Source organism: Hypoxylon trugodes, assembly GCF_022578975.1.
Source record: "Hypoxylon trugodes strain CBS 135444 unplaced genomic scaffold F4822scaffold_10, whole genome shotgun sequence".
Classification (NCBI taxonomy): Eukaryota; Fungi; Ascomycota; class Sordariomycetes; order Xylariales; family Hypoxylaceae; genus Hypoxylon; species Hypoxylon trugodes.
Genome location: NW_026250025.1, coordinates 43,771 through 55,608, shown reverse-complemented (window position 1 = coordinate 55,608; position 11,838 = coordinate 43,771). Strand labels below are relative to the sequence as shown.

The window sequence follows — 11,838 nt, the reverse complement described above, 5'->3', positions numbered from 1 at the left end:
CGACATAAATACGAATTACATTTAGGATAGGGATGGACAGTCAAAGCATCCATATCCCTTCACCACACTCATCTCCTGAACATCTGGTGGTTTAGTTTTAAATGTCCAACCACTTGCATCATTTCTTATAATACTGAGTCCCTTTTTCAGTGGCTCATTTCGTTGCCAAAGACATGCCCCGATGACACCCAATTCGGACACAACCGGTCCCATGTGGGTGTCAATCGGAGAAATCAATACTCCATGCACCAGTGGGGGGTTGATCATTTCCATTAAAATGAATCTGCTCCATTGTGACCTCGGAATGGTTCCAAGAAAAATAGGGATATCTTTCCCGTAAACATTGTGGCCGCCGCCTTCAAGCGACGGCTTTAAAACGTAGTTTTCAATGGCCTGTTCATCTGATATTATATCTTGAGCTCTGATCCCCATCTCAGATTCATCAACCGGGTAATGGAGCATGAATGTCTGGCGTAAGATTCTAGCCGCCGAGGGGGAGAGGAATCGCTCCAGAACTCCAGGTGCCGTTAGCTCTTGTTGAATCTTTTTGAAGCCGGCGATGTGGGATAATATCGTCGGGCATTTTATTGCTCGTGACCTTTCAAGCATGTATCGGGCCTCGATGCCATGTTGATCGTATTCATGCGAGTCATATCCGGCTCGCTGGTAAATAACTGAGATTTCGACGGCTTCACCTCCAAATGATGGGTGAAAAAGCAATTCTCGATTTGGGCCTAGGTTACACCTCTGTAATATTTCACCACTAAATTCAACACGGTAGAGTGATACGGGTGTTTCGCACTCCGATAAAGCATACTCAATAGGCCGCTCATCGCAGATGTTGGCATTATTTGGTTGTACTGTCATGAGTATAGCTGTTTGTCTCGTCGAGTTTGCTGGTGGGTCGTATGCTCTGTGAGCACAGACGAGGCCTTCTACAATGGATCGAATTGCATTATTCGTGGGGACACGAGCTGCTTTATGAATGCCCTTGCTCGCAATGTATCGATGCATGTTCGTAACGATATTGGAATGCACTCCTCCCGCACATGAATAGGTATTGAATTCAACTTGTCTAAGTTCTGAGCCCGCCCACGTTAATTGCGTCGGGGCAGCACTTCTGTCTTGGGAACCCCCATGCAGCATATAATCGCTCCTGAAGATGCCACATCTTATCTGTTGGAGCTCTCCTTCGTCTCTTACACGTTCCCATATCGACCATAATTTCGAAGCGAACTCGTCGACTTCTCCTAAATTTTGGACAATTGGTTGAAACCAAAGATCATCTTCGGCAATATTCATATACAGCTCATTGAATAGCGCCTGAATATTTAAAGCATGCTCGAATTGTTGGCGGGGAAAAGGAGTTGGAATAATGCTGATGCCAATCGGACGAGCAATGGCCATTGGTAATTCGGAGTCCGTCCACCCTCGAGGAATCTTAAGAAGCGAACCGTGGGAGATCTGATAGTCTTCCAGTTCCGACAAGATCTTTTCCAGGTAGTCTTCGCTTAGATCTGGCACTTGCATAATAGCATTCAAGGTTGGCGAAAACAGATGAAAACGAACATTCCGCTGAGCAAGATTGTTCATATTAGTACTGTATCCGCTGATGAACGGATGAAACCCCGCTTCCTATGATCGACTCTAGGACCTTTGGTGCCTTTGATAGGTCAAAGCTGGGACGCCACTGTGCCACTCCTTGAGTTATTTTCTCCAAAGTGTCAAGATATTCGAGGCGCATCTACTTAGATTAAGCTTGTCTTCAGTTCATAATGTGCTGATAATCAATAGTTCGTCTTTACGTTTTTCTAAACCCAGTAGGTAAGTAGGCATGTGTGATCTATGCCCCTGCTTTGACCTATCGCTACAACGTTAAGCAGAGTATATTGACGGTAAGGCACGCTGGTACCCCCTATCAGAGTTCTCTCGCCCTGAACCAAGATACATACCATCTATTGTTAAATGAGTATATGTACAGGTAAATGAAGCCATTAGGAATGCGCACTCCTAGAGTATGCCTCAGGTATTTAATTGGAATAAGAAAAGGGTCAACCCGACCACTTTCCAGTCTATTAGCACGGATCCCATCACCACAGGAGTCATAGAACAACTAAGCTTCATCGTCCGAAGTTAAACATTTATTATCTAGAGCTTTGGCTTTTTTTCATATATTACAAGTTTTACTTCGCTCATATAATGGCCGAGTTAATATTTGTACAAACCATTAAATTTCCCTAGACTTGTCCTCCCATTTATTTTCTTCACATCCTCTCTACCCGTCTCATATTCTACTCTTCAAACCCCCCTTTCTCAATACTCTTTCACCCACATTATCCTTGTATGTAGACAAGGAAATAGGTATCCCAATTATGTCGCGCCAACGTACGTCTACGTTCGGGAGGCGAGACCGGCCTGTAGCCGAGAAGGCGGGCTATCAAGCACTGTCGCAGGAGTCATCCAACACCACACTGGGATTCTGCGACCGCCTACGGTCAATATGGAAGTCCTTATTCCGGAGAAAGCAGAAATCTCAGAAGTCTTCAACGGCAGGAAAGGGAAACGCCCCATTTCAAGAGCCGTCATATTCTTACGGGAATGATACCGTGTCCACCATTGGACAACGGATAATCCCAAATCCCACCGGAAATCATGTGGAGTTCCACTACCAAGCCACGGCGGTAGTGGATCATGTTAATACTGGTAGACGGCCAGATGAGGATGAACCTTCTCACCCGGCGTCAACCCCCTCAGTGAATCTACAATCTGATAACCGGCGGCTATCTTGGCTAGAGACCAACCCGTCTCGAACCAGTGGACGTGGTGAATCTCTTCCAGTTGCTGAAACTGCACACCCACCAGTGGTTCCTATAGAGAATCAAGATCCTAGAGAGGATCCCGATCAGACGAGCGAACGGGAAAAGACTCTACGCATACTCGAGTCCAGGGATAAGCCATCAGGTAGTCGATCTTGTTCCCCAGATACAATGCGAAGGCACAGGCGATCCTACCAATTGGCAACCGATCCTCGTATTGATCTTCAACAATATATTGAATTTCAGCACTTCCTCGAACGAGAAATTGCTACAGATCTAGCCCTTCGTCTAGATGTCTGGAGAAGCCTAACTCAAGAGTTGGGTAACCGAGCTGGACTTGTTATACACCCAAAGACCGGAATGAAAACGACAGGCTTAGGAACCGGCCGCCCTAAGAGTGGGCAAATGCAGAGAGCAAGTCGAAACAGTTACCCTAACGCTATGAACCTAGGACATGAAACCTCAGTAAGGTATTCCGACATCAATCTTACTCCAACGCGCCAAGATAACAAATGGAAAAGACGTAATTGGGCAAGTTCTGGTCCAAATGAGTCGAAGTCATACATGCCTCCCGGTGGATATCAGACAGGAATCCCCCCAGCGACAGGAGACGCCAACCCAAGAAAAAGAAGCAGCACTGCGGCTCATACGATGCACGAACAATCACCACATCTCGAGGCCGACGAGGAAACCTCTTGGCAACGGAGAAACGATGCCCGGAAGAGGCAAAGTTTACCCAACAACATCGGATCGTCAAGTCTAAATGCTAGCGATAGGCGTGCATCCATTTCAAGTTTCACTCAGTTCTTCGCACAATACATCAAGCCGGATATTCCCGTTACTACCCGTGGGGACTCCGAAGGCGAAACTAGTGAGACTAACCTGCAGAATGAAGTCAATAATGAATAGTTAGGCATCTTGATGTCTAGATAGATGTTACGCGGTGTTTTACGATGACACAGACGTATCTTTTGAATTGACCTATCAGTAAAAACACACATTACCGCCGAAATAATCTCAAAAACGGCATTTTGTCCTTTGGGAACATACCTATCTCTCGAACACAACGTTAATATGTCGAGTTTGCTTCGAATCCGCTAATGTTCGCGACCCGGTGGCTTACCTGGACCCCCAATCCAAAACGCTATGTTGGGCGGCTGTTGGCTTACCGGATGCGATCACCGTGCAGCTTGGCTAGTATGATGATTGGATCGGTCGGGCTTTACTATGTAGTACGAAATACTAAGCCCCTCGCGATCTTGCAGCTTCGCGCCTCTATGATCTTCGATTCTCCTCACTCGACAAGTAGCTACACGAAATTTAATAGACTACTCGACCCCCCAAATACGCCATCGTCGCTATCCCGTTGACAATAATAGCCAATGCGTATACCGTCACTACTTCATTTTTTTCTTTTTCCAACAGCCTAACTATCATTGAGGGCCCTCGGTTAAATACAGACGCTTCGATCTCATGGCGGGCAAAAAATCCATCCCGCAGGAGCGGCTTCCAGCCCTCCAACAGATATATGACACACTTTGTTTCTACCTCGGCTTTTACGACGACGAAAAACACATGGTACGCCAGATTTTAGACAGCGAATTCGTCAAACCTTACTTCAAAGAATACCGGCGCGACTATCTTGAAATTACCACACAGCTAGAGGATATCGATTGCGATGAGTTATTTGGGTGGTGCAGATCAGTGAACGCCTTCGCATCGCCTCGATACACAAGCTCATCCCCGAACAAGGAGGGCTGGACAGCACTCGACCACGCAGCACACTTTTTAGTTCACGTGCTTCACTTCAGCTGGCAAAACGATGGAGAATGGACACATGGCAAATTTGACCCCGATAACGACCAGAATATCGAAAGTGATACAGAATTTCATCAGGTTTGGGCCGTCCTCCGATACCTACAAGCTGAATGGGAAGCAGCCAACATGGAAGGATGGGAGGTTAGTGGTTTGGATGAGACTTTTGCGAATTTGTTGTCAAGCGAGCCGTGATACCTCCATGTCACTAGGATATCCATTGTTGCGATGTTTCTTACAATGAGCCATGTATACCAGAGTTGTAGCTACTTTTGTGCGGGTTTTTAATATATAACTTGTTGGCCAATTTAACCTGAACCGCCGCTTTCGTCCATATGCGATGAACAAACCCTCTACAAGTCTTAACGTTGCTCCAACGCTTAATATATTTAACACATAGAATGGCGACATACCAATAAACCATACCGTGTAACATGGCCGGTAATAAGCTGGGGGTTACCTACGCAGGAGGGTATAACAGAATGCAGTCTTGATGTAGGTTCCCATTTCATCTGGCATAAGGCGTATTCGTGAGCTTGTGTTGAAATACAAGTATAATTTGGTCACCGGTGTTGGCTTAGGCCATCCAATCTAACCAGGCCCCATACTCCGAGTTTGGGCGTCATCCCGAACTTTACCGACATACGGGTTGACCTTCCGTCCTGTCCGAACGAGCATCTAAATTGGGGGTGAGTGGACGCCGCTCAAAAGACCAATGTCATAGCCCACATCACATTATCGTGCTTTTTACGCCCAGCCTCACTTTTCATCTATCTTACCAATGAGTTCTGGTAGCATTATTTAGTGGCGGCTGGTTGCATCTATGAGGTAGATCCGGGCGTGGGGGTCCCTTGCCCATCTTTACGATAGCTTCTAGCCCTAGTCACCGAGAAAATACTCCAGTGAACTATGTGAAATGTAAATCTCTACTGATTGTCAATAGAAGGAGGAAAATTAGGGGAAACTTTTTAAATAGTAATAAAATATGTATTCTAGAGGGTATCATCACATTCGTCTAGAAATACCGCGCCTAGCTTAAATAACAACATCTATCCAAATTCCAAATAATATACCTAATCAGAGTACCCAATCAAACATTGTGCATGTTCTCACTCCTCCGTTCCTTATCAACCGTAATATCTCTGACACTGCCTGTTGTCGATCCGAGGCGGTCGGAGTAACGGCCTGCCTGGCTACTTCTGTCCGGAACATGAAACCGTTGGTCTACCCTTGTTATGGTCATGATACAAAGTATGATGATCTCAAGGACGAAATTGAATACGTAGAACGGAGCCTTTCCATGGTACCATGCGGGATTGGTGACCGATCGCGGGGGTGACCAAGCTGTTCCCGAACGGAACCCGGCGTTCGTTATACAGAGGCAAGTGATTAGAATAGTAATGATAGCCTTCGCCTTTACGCTGCCCGCCCCAAAAGTCTCTTCTATGGGAGATCGAGGCAACAAATAGGCAGCAGCTATGATGAAAATCGGTAAAGTGGTGAAGACGAGTAGGTAAGTACCGGAAGCCAGCTGAACATCTCGACAAGCTCGTAAGGTGTATGGGACCAAAGTGTAGGTAGATAGGACGGATGCTGTGATTACCATGATGAGAGCACAGGCGATCCCAACGTAGAGGAGCCTGTATATGACACGAAGGGATTTGTGCCAGCCAAGGGTGGGTTGTTTTGCCCGTAAGATCCGTTGGGCGAAGATGAGGTTGATGACATAAACAATGAGTATGCCAGCATTGACAAGTATGTTGGCAGCGATACCAAGACGAACGTTAGTCCGTCGAGTGGCCCAGACTATTCGTAAGACGAGGGTGGTAATGCGTGCCATGCAAAAACCAAACAGAGCAACAGACGGGATGAACTTGTGGCCCCTCCGAGTGTTACTCTGAAATACGGTCATGTTGATCACAGCAAATGATATGTATAGGGCAATGAATACAGCGGAAATTGGTACATCCGGTATGACCGCCGGGAGACCTCCTACAGCTGCCGTGGTAGGGGTGTATGGCGGACCTGTTCGTGATGATTGTTGTTGAGACATGTTTTTCTGTGTTTTCTTGTTCTTTCTCTCCCCGCCTCTCGGTCTTATTCGACACTACCTATTAGGTGTAAATATAATTAGATCAGGAAGAGTGTTGACACCCTTGATATGGTAAAAGAAGATAACAGAATAAAATGTGTACTGGTGATAATTATGATGATGGTGATAATACTAATAAACAATAAGATAATGAATAAGTGTGTATATTATTATCACAAAATTAAGGTTAAAGGGTATAGATTAAGTAACAAAAGAGGTGATGATGGTGTTAGTGGTGGTGGTGGACTTGACGATGGTGGTGTGATGTCAAAATATTTAAGGAATGCCAATGAGGGAATGGGGGGAGTAGGCGAAACAAAATAAATAAAAATTATTCGCATGGAAGCTTTAGACTTGATTCAGAAGTGAAAGCTTGGCGACTCGATGTGAAGTTTATTTATAATTATATATACCCAACCATCTTCTCGTCTATTCTACTCTCATTTCCTCATCAATTAATCGGCCATCGGAGCTAGAAATGCACAAAGATGATGATCGAGTCACGATCGTGAAATGTACTTTTTTCCAAGTACCTTTATGCCTATTTAGGTAAGTTCCCCAATTTATTCAGCTGCGATGCGGAATTTAAACCCTGGAACGGAACCGATATGGCGGGTTCTTGCGTGGGTCACATACATATGTACATGTGTCGGCTCTCATCCGGGCACTCGGTATTAACAAAAAGTCGAGCTTGGTCCAATAACAAACCGTAATAAAGCAAAATCACGGCAACATTAAGCACCGATGACCGACATGTATCCATCCTATGGTCAGTCAAATGATATAATTTTTTCATTTGATACCACTTTCCTGCCATTTTCCATTGTATATGTACCCAAGTATATTATGCATGTTTATAAAGTTAAACTTTCCGTGTAGCAGATGCCCAATATATCGTGCATTACGCCAGACACTTTAAGGGTTGGGCCGAAGGTGCTGCAGAAGGGTGGCTTATGTCATATGATGGGGGGTACAAATCTATTTTGTGCACATTTAATACTTAATAGTTTACGTGTAAATACAAACCTAGAAAAAACATCAACAGTATGAATTATTTCTGGGCTTACAATGAAACCAACCCGAATGAATTAATCAATCAATCAATCAACATCATCGTCATCATCAGTTCCATCTCCACCTTGACCTTTCCCCCGCCGAATTAGAGCATTCTTTGCCTCTTGTAACACAATCGCGGCTCTATTTCGGCCGGCCACACCCATCATCGTAAGTCCCATCTGTCCTGCGTGTGGCCCAGCTCCCGTCCGATTCAATGTTTCGGGTCGATTACGTTCTACGTCGGCCGGCCCTCCTGTAACATCAGCATCCAGTATAAATCTCTGTACGTATAGCCGAATAGTCTCGTCCATCTCCAGCTCCTTATCTGCCTCGCTAAATTCGTCGTTAAAGTAGTCCTCTGGTTTCCTGTTCTTAACGGCCTGTTCGCACTTCTCCAGTAGTTCCTCCATCGACGGCACGAACATGCTATTCCTCGCCATGCACCGCACTATCAGGTCTCGTAACGTGACGTCCATGACTTCAATCTCGCAAAACTCCGGATGTGCGCCCGTTCGCATCTTCGTTTTTCCCTCTATAGGTTCTTGCAGTTCGTATATAGTGGACAAGTCGTCTTCGGCCTTTGCCATTTCCCCGTAACCCAGTCCCGGCACGGCCAACGCGATTATCATCTAGAGCGTCTGTTAGTGTATACTCCTGCATGACTCTGTAGGTATATTAGAAATAACTAACGTGTCCGAGAGCCCATACGTTGTCCAAGTAGGCCTCTTTGAAAGTTCCTTCGGCGTTACCGCGTCCGAAATCGATCAACTGCAGGTACGTTAGCGAGAAGATTCTTGTTTAATCTTTTCTAAGGTATCCTTCAAAAAGTACAGCTTACCTTGAACCTCGGGACCATGCCATGATCATCGTCACCAACCATTAATTCATCAATCATAAGATTGTTAAGGTGACTGGAATTTTGCGTCAGGGCAAACGGCTCTACCCCAGGCAAAATCCTTTCGCGAGTAACTGGCGCTCCCGCGGGGGCCTCGGGGGGATACGCCATTGCAACTACTTGCCGCACCACTAGTATAAGATGCTTAGCTTCATATTCAAGATTATGGGGTGTTTGTCTTCACACTTACAGCAGAGAAGGATTCGCCACAGGAACTGACTTTGAAGGATAACCAATCCCTCGCCTAACATCTTCTCTCGGAAATCTTGGGCGGTGCCGTGGGGGATAAATTCAAGCGCGATGGTGGGACGTTTCCCAGTTCCAGTCACATCAAGCTGAGCATCGGCCAGCGGAATTATTTGCCCAATATGCTCTGCGCCTCGTAACCTCTCCAGCCACTGGGTTTCGTTCCGCAGGTTCGCATCCACCTTCGCATGCAGCGAATACTTTACGACGATTCGTCGAACCGGTACGTCGCCGTCGTCCCATTCACGGAACAGGAGTGCACCGCCATCTGAGGTAATTAAGATTAGTTGGTTAGCTACTCCTAGGGGGTGGTAATGCCGATTCTAATTGGGGGGGGTTACTTACGCCGCCCTATTCCTGCTACACCTATGTACTGCAGTTTGGGATTTTTGGTAAAGTACACCCCAACAGCATCCACATCCGCGGCCTTCCGTATATTCTCAATATCTCGATCAGCCTGATTCGTGGACATTTTCACTAAACGCTTCTAGGAGGTATCTATAGATGCTAATAGACAATAATTGAAGTCATCAATCACACATCGCGCGATCTGAACCTACCGAGGTACTTATACTCCCAGATCAAAATAAAAAAGGGGGGATGATGGGGAAACAAAGCATCACAATAGTTAAAGATAAAAGGAACTGTCTATTGACAAATATCTATTTACTAATAAACGTGTAATTATCCTAGTTACATTGTCTTTATTATCAAAAAATGAGATCAAAGTATCATAATATTTATAACACTTCTAATAGAACCTATCTATATTAGGATAGCCGTAGGAGATATTTCATACCTAAAGCATGCCCGTTTATCGTTATAATATCGTACGTACATGATAAGAACGTGCCACCCCCTATTTTTTTAGTTGTAAGAGTATGCATATGAGTTAACTCAAATAGTTGAAAGGTAGGTACGTACGGTAATAGTTCCCGATAAGAAGCGATCCGGGAAGTTGTGACCTAGCTGAGAATTAGGATAAACTAAGATAGATGATGATATTATTTTTATCATGACAGAACTTAATTTACTACCCATCCCCCATTCTTAACTATCCACTCTTCTCTTAAAGAATACAACGACATCGAATAGCGAACATCAGATTTCTTACAACATCTATTCATACACCAAAAAGCATATACTGTCATATATTTATTCCCTCGCTTTCATCATGGCCTCCGAACCTACCTTAACTTTTGGCGTAGAGCTAGAATTTCTCATCGCTACTAACAGTAGCCACGAAAATAACAAAGAAACATATGAAACCATGGCAAGTCTCTTCCTGGAAAACTTAGCAAACCCCTTACCATGCGCCTGCATTCAGGGGAAATGGAGCAAATACAAAGGTGCCGCGTATCGATATCCGGATGGAATACCCCTTAATAAGAAAGACTAGAAAGATTACTATTGTTTCTTCGGAGATAGTTCAGTAGTAGGCTCCAAGGACAGTACTACGCTACAGGCCGAGGGCAAATCCGCTGTCGGTTTAGAAGTTTCCACTCGCGTTCTTAAATTCGACAAGCAGGGTTGTCCCGAGTTCAGGGCCGCTTTTACTGCGATAACTAAAGGCGGTCATCTCAAAAACAATAACGTCGCCGGAATCTTCAAGCCGGTACCCACACAGAACGCGGCGGTTCATGTTCATATCGGTGTCGAAAATGGGCTCGATTTAGACACCGCCAAGAAAGCTGTCGCCCTAGGATGGCTTTTGGAACCATGTCTCTTTTCTCTTTGCAGCGGGGACAGAGGAAGACTAACACATGCTCCCATCCGAAAGTATTCGGTGTTGGCCAATAAAAAAATAGCAATTGAGGAATCCGACGCGAAAAAGGAGCTCAACGGAGATGGAGTCACCCGCGGAGAAAATGGTATTGATAAAAACTTGGACGATGGCGTACCCAATGACACCCACAAAGATATTCAAGGGGACAGTAACATCTTCGAGAAAGCCGAGAATACTCCAAGACGCGAGCAAGACGGTGAGGATGTTCTCAATCAGAAGGACGAATCAAATGTTACACATGGCTACTTTAGTAAGGGGGGGAAGTCAAGGGTCACAACTCAAGAGGAAGTCCCTCAGAAGATTCCGGAGTTAGGCTCATGCAACCTCCCGATAGAATTCTCGACCATAGAAAGGAAGCGTATTTCGACTATACTCGCGGCAAAGGACATGTATGAACTTGAAATATTGATATCCAGTACCCACGCGATTTCTACGAATAGGCGGCTCTCCCTAGCCATTTACAACAGAGAAGACGATCATACAACCATCGAGTTTCGCCATTTCCAGAGTACGATGGATAATGAACTTGCTTGGAGATGGGTTCGGATCACAGCAGCCATCGTCCAAACAGCATCAAAACCGAAATCCGAATACAGCGAAACACTTCAATTCATCGCGAAAGAATACGACACTATGAAGCTCAAGTGGACAGAGCACATATGGGACCGAACATTTCGGAGGGAAACAACGGACCCCTGGCTGAACAGCTGGCAGTGGATGCTAATACTTCTGGACCTCGAAGACGACATTCCTTTTTGGCGTGATCATCTTTCCCAACTTCCAGAGAGGAACAGAACAACTTAGGGGGATATACCGCTGTGAACTTGTTCCATGCCGACCTAGCGGATAGTGAGACAAGATTTAGATTTGATAATAACCATTGTCCCTTTGTTCTTCATTCACAATGCTAGCGCATACAAGAAGCGAGTTACATGTCTAATTATTAGCGTCGCGATTCAATAGTTCATACAATTCAACTTTACTCGCAAAGAGAATGCCTGGGCGATGTGAACGAACATGTGTAAAGAACTTACGCACCTATATCTCGTTCCCTTTCATCGATTCGAATTGACAAGATATAGCCTAGATGGATTTCTCAGAAAGAAAGTGAGTGCCTTCAGGATACAATAGC

At 45.2% G+C, this 11,838-nt stretch overlaps 6 protein-coding genes across 6 annotated transcripts; 3 read left to right on the top strand and 3 right to left on the bottom strand.

Moving 5' to 3' along the window:
- Window positions 1–21: 21 nt before the first annotated feature.
- On the bottom strand, window positions 22–1,995 carry F4822DRAFT_438598 (glutathione synthase; the record flags this gene model as incomplete). The annotated part of the gene is made up of 2 exons (XM_051462537.1): window positions 22–1,517; window positions 1,980–1,995. 2 exons carry the CDS (start codon window positions 1,993–1,995, stop codon window positions 22–24), a joined length of 1,512 nt encoding a protein of 503 aa, XP_051309504.1.
- Window positions 1,996–2,255: 260 nt separating this feature from the next.
- F4822DRAFT_48944 (uncharacterized protein) lies at window positions 2,256–4,007 on the top strand. The gene has a single exon (XM_051463562.1). It carries the CDS (start codon window positions 2,373–2,375, stop codon window positions 3,723–3,725), a length of 1,353 nt encoding a protein of 450 aa, XP_051309503.1. The 5' UTR covers window positions 2,256–2,372; the 3' UTR covers window positions 3,726–4,007.
- F4822DRAFT_417390 (uncharacterized protein) lies at window positions 3,689–4,943 on the top strand. The gene has a single exon (XM_051459446.1). It carries the CDS (start codon window positions 4,290–4,292, stop codon window positions 4,824–4,826), a length of 537 nt encoding a protein of 178 aa, XP_051309502.1. The 5' UTR covers window positions 3,689–4,289; the 3' UTR covers window positions 4,827–4,943.
- Window positions 4,944–5,596: 653 nt separating this feature from the next.
- F4822DRAFT_417389 (uncharacterized protein) lies at window positions 5,597–7,172 on the bottom strand. Its single transcript, XM_051459445.1, has one exon. The coding sequence runs from the start codon at window positions 6,682–6,684 to the stop codon at window positions 5,722–5,724; it is 963 nt and encodes a 320-aa protein (XP_051309501.1). The 5' UTR covers window positions 6,685–7,172; the 3' UTR covers window positions 5,597–5,721.
- Window positions 7,173–7,823: 651 nt separating this feature from the next.
- F4822DRAFT_433666 (uncharacterized protein) lies at window positions 7,824–9,392 on the bottom strand (the record flags this gene model as incomplete). Its single annotated transcript, XM_051461874.1, has 5 exons — window positions 7,824–8,408; window positions 8,470–8,547; window positions 8,618–8,805; window positions 8,865–9,188; window positions 9,266–9,392. The coding sequence occupies 5 exons, from the start codon at window positions 9,390–9,392 to the stop codon at window positions 7,824–7,826; spliced, it is 1,302 nt and encodes a 433-aa protein (XP_051309500.1).
- Window positions 9,393–10,094: 702 nt separating this feature from the next.
- Window positions 10,095–11,510, top strand: F4822DRAFT_439996 (uncharacterized protein; the record flags this gene model as incomplete). The annotated part of the gene is made up of 2 exons (XM_051462699.1): window positions 10,095–10,269; window positions 10,345–11,510. 2 exons carry the CDS (start codon window positions 10,095–10,097, stop codon window positions 11,508–11,510), a joined length of 1,341 nt encoding a protein of 446 aa, XP_051309499.1.
- Between the last annotated feature and the right edge of the window lie 328 nt (window positions 11,511–11,838).